This window comes from Delphinapterus leucas, chromosome 7 (genome assembly GCF_059928025.1).
Source record: "Delphinapterus leucas isolate spDelLeu-1000000601 "Yukka" chromosome 7, BTC_Dleu_Yukka2, whole genome shotgun sequence".
In the NCBI taxonomy this organism is placed as follows: Eukaryota; Metazoa; Chordata; class Mammalia; order Artiodactyla; family Monodontidae; genus Delphinapterus; species Delphinapterus leucas.
Window position 1 is genome coordinate 62455318 of NC_143135.1, and position 15350 is coordinate 62470667.

General features: G+C 39.2%; 1 protein-coding gene across 5 annotated transcripts in view; it reads right to left on the reverse strand.

Annotated features, from left to right (window-relative positions):
• Positions 1-15350, reverse strand: part of SYTL2 (synaptotagmin like 2) — a 98004-nt gene that overhangs the window by 13794 nt on the left and 68860 nt on the right. For 2 of the 5 annotated variants that reach the window (XM_022594008.2, XM_089914168.1), the window contains exons 8-12: positions 12347-14788; positions 7989-8090; positions 5977-6030; positions 4681-4728; positions 1142-1236 (exon numbers count right to left, since the gene is read on the reverse strand). In XM_022594008.2, the coding sequence (XP_022449716.2) occupies positions 1142-1236; positions 4681-4728; positions 5977-6030; positions 7989-8090; positions 12347-14788 (2741 nt within the window). Of the gene's footprint in view, positions 1-1141; positions 1237-4680; positions 4729-5976; positions 6031-7988; positions 8091-12346; positions 14789-15350 lie in introns of those variants that run through there. The other 3 variants (XM_022594013.3, XM_089914169.1, XM_022594009.2) reach the window with 3 other exon arrangements.

A 15350-nucleotide genomic window follows, 5' to 3' on the forward strand; every position in this document is an offset into this window, starting at 1 on the left:
AAGAGAACACTTAAGGATGAAGCTTTTATTTCGCTATTAAAAATCAGACCAAAACTGCAAACGGGAACAGCTAACATTAAGGTACTCTGTGACAGCACTGTGCTATGTGTTTTCCCTGCACTATCTCACTGACCCCTCACAATCTAATGAGGTAGGTACTAGGAAAGCACTCAGGGAAGCTAAGGAAATTGTCCATAATCACGTAACAAATTAGTAGCATGGCCAGAACTGGGAGTGCCTAACCTCAAAGCTCAGGCTCCTAACTAGCTGGTGGCAAGAACATGGAATCTTAGTTAAGTCACAGGACCTGAGTTCAAATCCTAGATCTACTTTTTAGTAGCTGTTGGATTTGGGGAAAGTTATTTAACCTCTGTGAGGCTCTTTCTTCTTTTATAAAATGGAGAAATTTGTACCTACCACACTCTGTTTGTGAGAGCTAGACATCAGAGCGAATATCAAGTGCCTGGTACTTACTAGGTACCAAATGAATAATAGGTAATAGTCATGTTCTTACTTGAGACAGTAGGTATAGTAGTTAATAGCATGGGGGTTGGATCTGGGCTCCAGTGCTGGTTTAACCCCTTTCTAGCTGAGTGAGGTTACCTTACCTCTCTTACTCTCAGTTTTCTCATCTGTAATATCTGGGGATAATGATGGTGCCCACCTCCCAGGGTTAATGGAGGATTAAATGAGATAATGTACGTAAAGTGCTTACCCCCAGTTGATATCCTTAAAGTTTGCTATGTCATTGTTACTTTACTATTTTAACATATGCTTTCAAGCTAGTCATGCTACCTAGACTTAGCTTTCACAAATCAACTGTACTCTAAACTACAGAGGAGCTCATGCCAACATTTTTCTGCTGGATTTCTTATTTTGTACCCACTTTGAAACAAAAGTCACATTCCCAAATCTATGCACTTTGACTTCACCACCAATAAGAGTTACTGTATGAGTCAAATGAGATGTGCCTTGCCTTGTTCCAGGACTAACAACACTACCTCTATTGACATGAGAGGCAAAGGTCAGTCCTGCTGACCTCTTCGGTCTCTGCTATGGCTGAATACAGACACACCAACCTTGGCATAGCAAATCCACCTATTTGGTTCCATTTTTCGGAAGGTACAAAAGACAAACTTGCCTCATCTTGGAGAAATGCTGGAACAGACTTGCTCATCCTTTTGAGTTTGTCAGGGTGGGAAAACTGATTATCAGGTTGTGAAGGCACTGTGGAAACTAAACAGTAGCATTTCCATTCAAAATTATCCTCACAGTTGTCAGACAAACATAAGGCATAAGTTGAAAACACACTTTTCTTTCGTCTATGAACAGAGATGTTTTTGTAAATTGGTTAAAGGAATAGTAGTTCACATGCACAGGACCATGAGGTAAGCAACATGCAGTTATAGAGAGAGAACTAGCAAGGAGTTGAACCAAATAGAAAACAAAAATTTAAAAACCACTAGGTTTACTGGACTGCAGGACTGGATTTGAATTATACTGAAACCTACAACCAATGTGAATTGGTTTTAACTGATATTTTTTCACATTAGAGCTTTGAACCGCAAGATCTGTACTTTATTGGTTCATCTCCTTGAGATATATTACATTTTTAACATGCTGCAGGCTGAAAAACTATTTCATCAGATAGCAAGGATCTTTGTACACAACTCAATCATAAAAGTTTTCTGGCTATTGAGTGTCTAAAAGGAGGTTGGTTTCTTTAGTGATTGCTGGGATTACCTGTAAGAGTGTTTCGCCCTCAGAAAGTCGTGAAAGACTACAATTTCAAAACGAATTATTTTTTGAAAATGGAAATTATTTCGATACCTTTCAATTCAGAGAGTTTTCAATAGAGATATCCCAAGGCAAGTCTGAATGGTTCAATTTAAGATACTCTAAGAATTTACTATGAAAATGTAGCATATGCTTTCTTTCTGATACAGTAAGTATGTGTGTGGAAGTCACAATAAGATGATGAATTCGCTTCCTCGTTTGTGTAACTCTAGTTAGAAAACTTTCTTCTTCTTTGCCTAAGAATGACAATGTCTAAGCTTTTCTTATGGTGAATCAGAGCTTCTATATTGAATGGCTTAATATTTTTCAAGGCACTTAGAACAGTGTCTGGCACATATTAGGCCTTATGTAAATATTTGCTAAACAAATAAACATTATCTGATAGGAAATCTTTAAATTATCTTTTCAATGTGATATAAATATACTGACTTGACTTTCTCATTGAAAGAGATACCAGGAAAACAGATAAATAAAAATCAAATTGTATTTCTACATATAACTCAAAAGGCCCAAATTTAGTCCTGAGCATTAGCTAAATTCATCTTTAGTTAAAAGAAATCTAATGAAGGAAGACAGAAACTTGAACTACACATATTAAATATTTGCTCATTCACATAATAGTTCTCACCTAGCTTTAGGCTCACAAATGCATCAAAATACATTTATGGTGTCTCACAAGATGAGACCTACTTTAATTACTTCCCATTAAACAATAACACATGTGTGTGTGTATTCAGGTGACTTATACTGAAGCAGTATAAAAGTAGATCCCGCAAGGGCACAATGTAGCCCAATGAGTGTGTAAAACTTTTTTTATCATAACACTACTCCCTATTATTTTCAAAAGTATGTATCTGTTACTCAAATGTAGTCAGTTTTACACTTATTGGGCTTTAGTTATTTGTGTTTTGATCATGCTTTTCATTTTGTCTTGTGGTAAGAATACACTCTTTACTAGAGAAAAGGAATAACCCCAGCCCAGACATTAAGAGTCATCTTGGAAAATATCACAAAAAAGAGAAATTAATTTACCCAGAATTTAGCACACGATTAGCCTATTTCCCTTGACCAATAACTAAGCTAATTAGGAGGTCACATATGAAGACACAGACATACAGGCATACATTGTCTATGCCTATGTTTTGTTTTCACTCCTCAAGTTAAATGTTGAACAAAACACAGAAAGATAAACTAGGATGCCCAAACTTAAGTATTCAGTTGCCAGTTCAAAAGCAACTGGAAAAGCCTCTTTACCCAACACCCCTGAGGGACAGAAGTCTTGTTTCCTCTGCAGCACCCGGACAGAGAACACACACCAAGGGCTGAAGCCTGGATTGCCTTCTTTCCTAGGTGGTTCTTGAGAATTTGTCAGGTCATGTGCCAAAGCTCAGTTCCTTCATCTCTGGCAGGAGAACCTCATGAGCAAAGTTTCAGATTTCAGATGAGATGTCACAGCTTTCAAGCATCAGCATTTCTCTACCTAATGGCTCCTTCCTTTGGCTGCTCTTCTCTTTAAGAACCATCAGCACTTCAAAGACTGTTGGGAAACTTATTAAAAACTATGTGGACTCCTGAGGGCAGGTGTGTGTATCATTATCTTCAACCCTCCAGTGCCTAGGATTATGAAACCACCTCAAACAGGGACGTCAAGAAGACACACATGCATATCTGCATGCTTTGCTAGCCTCCACAAACACCTTTTTAATGCACTATTTGTACTCAAGACAATAGTCACAGTTAAGAACAGCAGTCTTAAGATTGAACAGAAAATGGTAAATAATCATTATCTTTTCTTCATGGTGGATATTAATTAGTTGATGCATATTAGCTACCACAAGTGTACATACATTTCTTTCTTTTTTTAAATTGAAATATAGTTGACATACAATATTATGTTGTGTACTAATTAATAACTTTACATTTGCATATAAAATGATCACCATAAGTCTAGCAACCATCTGTCCCTATACAAAGTTATCACAATATTATTGGCCATATTCCTTATGCTGTATATTACATCCCCACAGCTTTTTTATTTTATAACTTAACCTTTTAAGGTTAAGTTATAAAATAAACTTAACCTTTTCCCACCCACCATGCCCCCCAGCAACCATCCGTTTGTTCTCTATATCTTTGAGTTTGCGTTTTGTTTTGTATTTTTAGATTCCACATATAAGTGAGATCATATGGTATTTGTCTTTCTCTGACTTATTTCACTTAGCATAATACCCCCTAGATCCAACTATGTTGTCACATACATTTACGACTTGAGATTCAGATGTTCACTTGCTTTATATTGAACTATGCTAGAGTTTAGTTTTGAACCTCAGAGCTTAAACCCTGTGCATTATAAAATTTGCTCCTATAGATAATGTAGAGAGGCATATATAACCATACTACATACTAATCGTCAAAGTACAGTTCTTTCTTAGGTCCAGATACATTATAAATTGCTTCATGTCTATAGCCTTGCGTAAAGGCCATAAGAGATCCAGTACTCCAGACCATACTGCAACATAAAAGCCAAGTGATATTAGAAGGTGCCAACTTCATTTTAAGTAAAGATTCAAAAAGCAGAGAGACTGGCAAAAGTATAACAGTACTGAGCAATAACGTGTGTATGTATAATACATATACATATGTATACATAAAAATTCTAAATATATATAACTATCCCTCAGTGGAATCATGAATTAATCTTTCAACACAGATAGTAGTAAAATATTTTTAATAAAACCCTTGTCAGAATGAAATAGTTTTGTAAGCTGCAAGAGTTTAGTATAATAATAAATGCTACATTAATGAGGTTAGTTATTTCAGCACATTTAACACCATGTAGAGCGGCAACATTCAGTCATTTGTGAGAAAGATCCTGCTACTCACTTCCTGGAATGCATTCATTTGTATCTGGTTCCTGATCTGCTTTTTGATCTACTCAGAAGAGCAACATTGAGAATAAATACCATTTTAACAGAAAGATGAAAGAGACACGAAAATAAAGCTCAAATGTCAGTTTCACTACTAAGACTGCAGAATACATCTGACAGTTTTTCAGCTTGCTTTCCTCCATTCCCCAGTGCAATTCTTCATTAGCCTCTTTGAGGTCTCCTGTTCAAGTAAATATCCAACATCCAGCACAGGAGATGTGCAGTGTCTTTCCTCTCACTCAATAAGCCACAGCATGGAAAATGGAACGAGCACTGTACTAGGAGTGGTGAAGCTGAGATGCCCGTCCGCACCCTCCCACTGACTGACTAGCTACAAGAGCTTAGACAGATCACCTAATTTCTCTGAGCTTTTCTCATCTGTAAAATGCAGATAAAAATCACTGCCCCACCTACTTCAGTGAGGAGGTTGTAAACATAAAATGAGAAAGACAAAACGATTACATAAAAGTAAGGAATGACCTTTGAAGAGCTCTGTTGCTGCATTTTACATGAGAAAGCTCAGTTAATATACATTTTTATCATTATAGTGCAGGCAACTTAGAAAACAAAATTCTAGCATACAAGTATAAATTATATTTATGTTTGCATAAATGCTGAACCATAAAAATCAGACTCATTTCCATCCCTCCCACCACTATTACCCTATTCATTTTATAACTGAACCAAGTAACACCTGATCCATTGACAAGCTGCAAGACCTTCTGGCTCCTAAAAATTCAGAATCAGTTAATTTCACCCTTGGTCTATACTTAGTTATTTACTTGAGCAGAGGCAGGATCCCCACTCTTGTTCTGGGACCCTTTCCTTTGACCTTAAATCTTTACCAGTTATACCTAGAGAGATCTAAATGCTGAGACTTGAGAATCAAATATAGGAATAACTTAACCCAGGAACCCACTCCACTCTCCCTGCCTTCACAAGGAGTTTTGCAAGTCAGAGTAGCAAAAATCTGTTCATACCCATAGAAATAAAATTTCCTATTTTTAGAAACCCTCGCTTCCCAAGGGTCTCTGATGAGATCCTCACAACAGTATCACCAGCAGAAACCTTAAGAATACAAGCAGTATTAAATGCACCAAGTCAGAACCATTTTATAATAACTTAGGCACAATTCATCACATAGCAGCAAATGACGTTCTTCTATTTCTCTAACAGCTGCATCCCGGTGACTGCCCAAACCATCCCAGAACCTAATACACAGACAGACATGCAAATACATAAAGATATTTACCATCTTCAGCACTACGCACTAATTCTTCTGGCAGATTATCTACTTTTGCTTGATCTGTGCAGGAGAAATTAACAAATGGTTAAAACGACTGACCCTTGCCGAGAAAGAACAGTGAGATTGTCCCTGGAAGCCCCCGGAGTTGGAAGCAATTAGTCAAGATGCGGTGAGGGGTGCAACCAAGATGTCTTCCCCAAAATACTTTCTCTTTAGATTAGCTAGTTGAGCCAGTGCCATAGCGGGAGCTCCCATTTCAGCCCCGATGCAGCTTACATCAGCACACTGCTGCACACGGACTCCCAAGGGTTAGAGGGTTAGCTCAGAGCAAGCAATCGGCTGGCAGCAGGAGAAAGCACAGGGCTGCAACAGCCTCTTTATTCTTCTGGAAAGGGTAAGATGCTAGCCATGACTAACACCTTCTCAAACCCACGGTCATTAACAAATATTTCTGTGCGTGCATCATCATTTGTGTATGCCTCTGGGAGCCTTGCTTGGGAAGTCAACTGAAGAGATGTAACTGGGGACCAGCTGCTAAGTGGAATCTTGGCAGGCTCGTGTGAGAGTGGGTATCGGTATTTGGAAAGGAGCATGCAGGAATACCCGTCAGCTGATGGTGTTTTTTATTTTAACTCTATGCATTCCTGAGTACTTTAAAGCTGCACCATGGAAATAGCCACATGCTTCTTAGGCAAGAGGTCTGCCAAATTGGACAATTGTTGCTGAGTTTTGGGGTTTTTTTTTTTCCCCTCAGGGCCCATCACTAACATCAGGAAGAACAATCAGGGCTGTCCAACAAAGGACTGGACTCGCCTTCTCTGGAAGCATTCAGGCGGATGTGGGGGGTTGGCCACCTGTTAAGGGGGCTTTAGAGGGAATTCCTGCACTGGGGGGAGTTTGGAATGGGTGACCTTCAAGGTCCCTTCCAACCCTGAGATTCCAAGATCTTTGGTAGGGTGAGGACTGCATTCCAAACTGGGACTCTATTGCCCCCAGAGCCCTGAAAATCTCTGAATTTTAAGAATTGTTTAGTGGCATAGTTTTTTAAAATCTGAGTTTTCAGTCTCAATTGCAGATGCGTAAAAATATTCTAAACATGACAATGGTCAATTTTAATCATATGAGTTTGGCAGTGGTTAACTTGCACTCAGTAAGTTTTCGCATGACCATCTGTAATCCCAGGGGTGCATTTTAGCTTAAAAATATTAAGAACAAACCCCCAAGATGTCACAATCTCTAAGGCCCTATATACATTATGCTGTATGTTAGTACTCTAGAAATCCTTCACCAGTTAAAGCAGCAGCCAGTGGGGAATAGTGTGCCTGAAGTGTTGCATGTCAGATAGCCTTTGGGCTTATAATTCCACTATCCAAAAGAAATGCATGAAAAGGGATAAAAGAAGAAGCGAAGTCCTTGAAGCCAGGGACTAATTCATCTCTATATCATGCAAAAATTCATCAGCCATCCAACACTGTCATATGTAACACGGTCTCTTCATAAATGCTCTTGTTAATAGCCTGTTGATTTTGAGTCCCAGCTCTGCTGTATGATAGGAAGCAAACTACTTTACCTCTGTGAACTTCACTTTCCTCATCTGTAAAATGGGAGTAACAATTTGTCCCTCACAGGGTTGCCTATGCCAGTTAAACGGGAAAATGCATGTAAAACACTTAGCCAAGTCCTGGCACACAGTGTTCAATCAATGTTAGCTATTACCACTAGAAGCACTAGCTACCACAGTCTTTTAAAACTCACTGTACTTGAATAAACACTCAAACTGGGATTCTTCAAGGAAACCTAGTATTCTAGTAACCAAACCTCACGCGTTATTTTAAAAGCAAAGTTCCAGCCACTTTAGGCTGAGCCTGTTCAGCTCACTTGGGAAAAGTTATTCTCATCTGTTAACCCCCCTTTAGGGTTTTCAGTGCACAACAGCATGCAGTGAGGCCACAGAAGAGCACATACGCATTTTTAAGCTGAGATGGGGGCATGAACAGTGGGGCAAACTTTATTCTCACTTGATGAATCTGATGCAACATCTTCTAGACTTTTGGAAGGCATTTTCCTAGCAGCACTCCTTTCCAAAGTTTTCAAAACAGGACTGGGTTCTTCTCCTGAACCTGTTGCAAGACAAAACCGATGAATACTGCACAAAAGAAAAAAGAAAACAACCAAACTCTTAATAATCAACGGACACTGAAATGGTAGGTTGAAAGGAGGCATTATGCCGTAAGCCTCGATACTTTTATTCACGCTATGAAGCACTCCAACAGAAGAAAATAAAATTTCTCCACTAAAGAATATTAGTATATTCTTTAACTAACTTTCCTGGTCAAGAAATATTTGTAAGCATAAATGATACAGAAACAAGATTAACAAGATTCCCACATTAATAGAAATGTGCTCTCTTAGTCTTTTACACCTCTATTTTAGGCACATGATTTGTTCTGTGCCAGACTTTGAATCTTTCCCCTTCACTTCTAGCTTTTGAAGACAGCCACAAAATGGTTTTACGAGCATTAAAATAATTAGCTGAAAACCATAGAAGGCAGGATTCAGATGTTTTAACATCTGTGTATAATTGGGTACACAGATGGGTGAATTCTCCAGATCAACAAATGTAGGCTTTTTGGGTTTCATGAACTGGTGAAATTTCCAACAAAATGTTGGGTAATGACATGAGGTAGTCAACTTTTTATTTTACTAAGGCATTTGTGTGTGTGTGGGGGGGGGAGGTCTCTATTATCTACTAATGCCTTTATTTTATAAAAGGAAAGGCATTTTAGGACCACAAGGGAAAAAAAGAAAGGAAGAAAAAGCGCATAACCGGAGAATAAGAACAGTTCTTTAAATACATCTAATTTTATAAAAGTTTTTCTCTAGATAGTCCTTAATTGTTCCATTTTGACAGTGGAAACTCCATCATGGATAAGCCCTGGTCTGAGTACTCTCATTCATCACTGTTGTAGTCTCAGTGACTAGAACAGTGGCTGGCAACAGGCACTTCGAAAATGTTTGCTAAATCAACAAATGATTCCATTAATGAGTCGATGAATTTGGGAACTACTTCTCTAGACAATACTTTCCTGAAATGCATCCCAGTTCTGCCCGATGTTAATAGGCATTCTCCAGTAAATGGATCCTAAGATGAATTAGATTTGGGACGCTCTGTGTTCAAACTTAAATGGTTTCTTACTGCAGACCTTCTCAGTGACTTTAATATGCTTTAGTGTACTAATCATGTGCACGATCTCCCAGCATTCCCTCCCCCTTTTTAAAGGAACATACTGAGGTATTGGTTGGTTAAGAGCTCAGCCACAAGTCAAACATGTTAGGCTGCTCATCAAAATTATGGTGCCTTGTTGTCAGGTTCTTCCCTACTCTCACTCCACCCCCACCCATTTATTTAAAAAATAATAATTCAGGTTAGAAGATACAAAACTATGTACTATTTTATACCTCCTACTTGGCTTATAATTTTAAAATATCTTCTCTGGGCTCTGTCTGTCTGTGTGGTTATTTATATTGATTATTTCTTTTTTAGATAGGCTTTTTTGCTGTTCAATCAGTTATGCTGGTATACTTTAACACAGCTATAAACATTAAGCAATAGTCTGTAAAGTAAGTGCAAATTTACAAGCCCTTCACCTCCTATAGGTCAATTTGGCCTAGTAACTCATGGGGTAGCTTAGTAAAAGTCTACTTCAACAAGTTTAAGATGTTGCCTTAACACTCTTGCATATGTCTGGTTTGAGAGACTGGTATTTCATTTTCCTTTTCTCACCAGTTATAAATGTTAAAGGGGCTTCAGCTTGATTACTTAGGATTAAAGGTGGATTCTTTGGTCAGTTTTCAATAATAGGCCCTACAGCTACTTGCAAAGGAGCCCAAACCTCACAAATCAGCCACTCAGTAAAGCTCATTTGTTCTCATTGAGACTGAAGGGAGCCAGAAAATGACAAATTCTATTAATTTTCTACTAAGGAAGGTGATCAACATTAGTCGTTGTGCAATTTTGGTTAAAATGTTCCAGCCAGAGAGCATCCTTTATCGTTTCATCATTCTCATCAGCTAACTTCTAATCCCTATTTGTTCCTGGGTTTCTCTCCCAAAATAGCCAGGTTGCTCAGAATAGCAAACTGAGACAAGCCCTATCTTTTATAGCCTGGCAGAAACCAGAAGCCCAAGTCCACTTAGGTGAATATGGTAATTGATTAAGATCTCCATCCACTTAGCTAAGGCTGGAGCCAAAGAAATGCAGCAGGCCAGGCAATGCCCTTATAGGTGGAATCAGGTGAGGTCATCAGACTGAGGCATACCCTAGAAGGGGAGGATCCTGCAGATAACCGCAAACAAGAGGGAGAGAGTGGCAACAGAAACACCACAGCCCAAGGTATCTCAGGGAAACTTCCAGCCTTGCACTTTGTTCCTGGTACTTAGCCACTAATGTGGTAAACTACTGTCCTTAAAAGGGAAATGTGTGACCAGTATGGGAGTTTCTTGCCACAAATCTTACTAGAGACTCCTGTATGGACTGCCAATTAGGAAATTCTAATTAGCTCCAAGAGAAAAGCACACTTGGATGTTTTAGAGGTACTCTCTAAACCCCAAAAGTTCTTTAAAAAATATTTTTGAAACCTAAAAATTCTATCACTGATCAGTGAGAATAAAGTCAGATTCTGAAACACTGCCTGATGGGTAAAGCTATCTCTATGTAACTCATCTGATTAAAGAAGATAAAAGGAAATGTAGTTTTTTATTAAGAAAATCTAGGGAGAACTGAAGTACAAGGAAGAATTTAGTACTATTTGGGATTGTCAAATTAACCCCAATTCTAAAAACTACACCATCCTTTATGTCAGCATTACATAAATCAACTCATTAACCAATCAGTTAAAAACCTCAAAATGCTCACTGGAGGTATTTCTGCAGCTTTCTGCCTTAGAACTGATGTTTCCATCTGAAATATCAGAGTCAGAGAAACCTTCTTTTTCTTCCTTTTTCTCTTGTCTCTTATATGGTGATGCCAGAATCAATTCAACTTTACTTATTTTTGTAGAGTTTTCTTTGTCTGTCAGGAGAGGAATGGGTTGCCTATTTCTGGGCACGTTCATTGCTTCAGGAGCCTCTTTGAAACCAAGCTCCTGAAAAGCCCCTTCTCAAACTACTGCAACCTCACTTTCATAATTCCTGTCCTCTGGGGGTTTTATAGTTTCAGTGGTCCCTATTTCATGGTCCACAGAAAGTTGTGAGGTTCCAGGGATCTCAACCCCACTTTCAAAACCACAGAGATCTATTGGTAAATCAGTCAGCTTTGTCTCTTCCCAACACTTTATCACATTGCCTGACCTGAGATTTGAAAACATTACTCTTAAGTTTCATTTCCGAGGCCTTTGAGGCTGTCCAGTAAAAAGAGGGCACTTTCCCCAAGAACCTGGCCTGCTTTGACTGTGAAGGCTCCTTCTCAGGAGTTTCTTCCTTCACTGACACCTGGAGCTGATAAGAAGGACCGTTAGATGATTCTTTAAGGAGTTTCTCAAAGCCAATCTCAAAAGCACTCCCAGTAATTGATGGAGCCTCAGACTTTTCTGCTGTTTCTTTTATTTCCTTAGGATGGAATTCAGAAGCAGCCTGCCTGGGCACCTCAGTACTACCTATTAACTTTGATGAATAAAGAGTCCCTGTATCACTGTCATATTTTGAGCACGGGGTTTCAATTGTTTCCTTCAGTAGTTTTTCTAAGACAGCACTGAATTCAAGGAGCTCTGATTTAGGTTGAATAATTGTTTCCCTCACAGTTTCTGTCACTTCCTGAGATAACTCTTTGCCATCCTGAGCAACAGTAGAAGCAGATGAGCTAAGGGTTTGTTCTGATGGAGGCATTTGGGCAGCTAAATAAGATCCAACTTTATGAGTTTTATCAGGAACTACACTGAAGGAATACAAATCCTTTCTGTCTGGAACTATGCTGTCCATTGTAGTCTGTGATGGGATAACTCCCAGAGAATTTGAGGGGCTACCTTCTACCTGCACGCCTTCAGGAAATTCTGCTTTTACTTCTCCAGAAACTACTTCCCTCCCAACTGGATAAGTCAACAAAGCTTCTCTAAGTAGCTTTTGTAATACAGCCTTTACATCATTCAGTGCAGGTTTGGGTAGAAGAAGAACTTTTTCTACAGTCTCAGAAATTCCCTTTGAGAAGGTAGTGCCTTATTCTGAGGAACAAGATGAGCATCCTTAGAAGAAGGCATACCTTGGGGAGTGTTGGCCACATCCCCAAAAGAACCCTTTCTGTGGTGATAGGAAGGTTGATCCAATGGGTTAGAACCTTCCGCAGCCATCTGAAACAAGTTCTCCGTGTTTAGCTGGCACTCACCGCTTTGAGCTTTCTGGGAGAGAGCTGAATTTCCCAAAGTTTCTGCCTCTGGAAAAGAAGCTAGTATCTCTCTCTGATAGGCTGATGTGTTCTGACTCCATTCTATCCCTTTTTCATAAACTCTACTCTCTTCAGACTCAGAGTCTACCCTAGTGGTTGCCGGTTCACATTTGGTTTGCGAGGGAGAGGGTGGAGGTCCAGTTGCTTCCTTCAGGAGTCTGTCTAGACTAGCAGTCAAAGTGTTCGAATTGACCTTTGGAGGAGCTACTGGTTTGTCTATATGCTCATTAATGATCTCCTTAGGTCTTTTGGCTTCTTCCTCGGTATCAGCAAAATCTGTCTTTCGAGGCCATGTCCTATGTTCAGAAATACCTGGTTCAAGCCCTTGTTTTTTATGAACTTTTCCACCAGAGGGCTGGATGACTGGTGATGAGGCTTCTGAAAGCAGCTTCTGTAAGCTGTCATTAAACGCGTCTCTGTAGTCTTTAGAGAAAACACTTGTTTTCACAAGGGATTCTTGAATCTCTTGAATCTCTCGGTCAGAGTAATCCTTGTCTTCCTTGAACACTGGAGTAACAAACCCTTCTGTATTTTTTCCCATGTTTTCCTTTGATGACTCATATCCTGGCAACTGATGAGTGGACTTTCTGGGTGGTCTCAATGGAAATGTGCTTTCATTTGGTAACACCTGGAGTGTGCCCTTTGAATTTAATTTCTCTATTTCCTCTCTTTCCGGAACTTTTTTCTGGCTTAGAAGCGTCTCTCTTTCATGGGTATTTTTTCCTGATGATTTAATGTCACTGAATTCTTCGCGTTTCTGGCTATTAAAAGGCACAGAATTTTTTTGGCTTGTGGTAGTATTCTTCTCAATATTATCTTGACTGTTTGGATTGGCTCCTAAGTCCCAAAACTTTCTCAAATTCTCAAATTGAGAGTGATTATAGACCTGTTCTGTATTGGGTTCATCCATTCTTTCTTTTAGGGATATAACTTTAAAGTTGGGATTCCATTCACCAATTAGAGATCTGTCTTTCTCCAAAGAGGTATGTATTTCACTCCCAACATTTGAAGGAAGTTGCAGTGGTGGAAGAGTAATGTCCTTTTCATAATGCAAACTGTCTGTCACTGGTAATCTTCTTATAGGCTCAGTTGTCTTACTCTGAAACAGAGACACTTTACCTGGTTGGCCAGCTGAAGGATCATTTTTGGATGGACCTGATATTTGGGGCCTGGTCTCTTTAGTTTTATTTGAGGAATAAAAATGGCAGAGATGGGCTGCTTGACCATCCTTATCTAGGACCACTTGTTTGGCAGTGACTTGATTATTATATTTACTACAGCCTGTAGATAAACTGTCCATGGACCTCACAGGCTGATATGCTTTAGCAGAAAGTCGTTCCTGACAAAATGAAGATGTCGGTTCTTTATGAGTTAAGTTAGCAGTAGCTTTCTCACCTTCCCAAAAGGATATTCTGTCACTCACTCTTTTGTATTTCTCTCTTTGCACTTGGTTTTGGGGAACCTCACCTGCTTCTTGTAGTTGGACCTTAGGCTCCTTCCAAGGAGATTTATTGTTGGTAGCCTCAGGGGGTGACTCAATAGTCTCTGATTCTGAAGAAGCTTTTAGGATGTAACTATCTCTTCCTTTGCTCTCTCTCTCTGCCTTCACGTTGTCTTTCAAACTCCATTGCTCGAAAACTGTTGAAGAGTCAAAATTCACTTCTGACTTTCTTCTATTTTTTTCATAAACACAAAGCTTGGGCTCTTCTTCACCTAAACTGTCAACATCCTTAGTGTTGCATGGAACTTGATCTTCTGCATGAGATCCTTTGCAAACACTGTAGGAGTAGTTATTGGTTGGAGGAAGTACCCCAATTCCTTCTCCTACGTTTTTTGAACCTTGGCTATAGTCCACAGTTTTACTCTCTTGATTTGGACTGGAGATTTCGAATGGTTGCAGTATGCCTGGACTTTCCTTGCCTTGTGGGGACAAATTAATAGATTTGGGTTTGATATTCACATTTTTGCCATTTCCAAAAGGCATATTTTCCTCTACCTGGAATGTTGAATCAGATCCCACAGGTGTCAATTCAACTTTGGTGGATAACAGAGCCTTTGAGCCATTTTCTTTTTGACTGGTATCACCTGTCACCAAGGCAACAGCAATCCGTGACTTTGAGTCTGTTTTTTCTTTGGGCTCTATTTCTTGGGAATATTCGAGAGATGATTTCTTGTCATCTGAATGAGAACTTCGGTTAAACCAGTCTAGGACTTTAGATATGGAATCATCGGTTGTCTTCCTCATCTCAGTGGCATGTGGACCAGAGCATGAGGACGTCTTAGCTTTTAGGGACTTGAGAAGAGGGGGCTTACCTTGCTGATGGTCTCTAGAACTGAGATGTGGCACCTGAGATGACTCAGGCTCAACGTGAGACAGTTCATCTGCAACATAGAAATGCTTTTCTAAATAAGAGAATGCTTAAAGAATTATTATTCAATCACTCACATTATCTTTTAAAAAGGCACTTTGTATTTACATTTTCTACACCATTAGCTGTTTATATCAGCATTTATCTGGAGTTATAATGTAAACCATCCTAATTAAGATATTCTACCAAAGATGCCCTATAACAGTAAAGGAAGGTAAACATAGGCCCCTGGAAGTATGGGATGTAAGCCGAATTGGGGAATTTCTTTCAAGTGTCTGTTTTATTCTAAAAGATCAAGTAGATTTTGTATTCTGACCCATGTTACATTTTAAACATTAATTTTTCTCAAAGCTTTGCATAAAATAGACACTCCAGGAAGATACATCATGTTGATTTTATGACACCACCTATCTACTGGCCCACTCATAAACCCTAGAGAGGGCTTATACTCAAGTTCGAGAAACACAGACTTAGGAGATTTCAGAAGTTAGAAAAACAACGTTCAAGAAAGATTAAACAAGGAGCTCCCTCCAAAACATCAGAATGGCACAAGAAGGATATTTGCATCCAAGGGC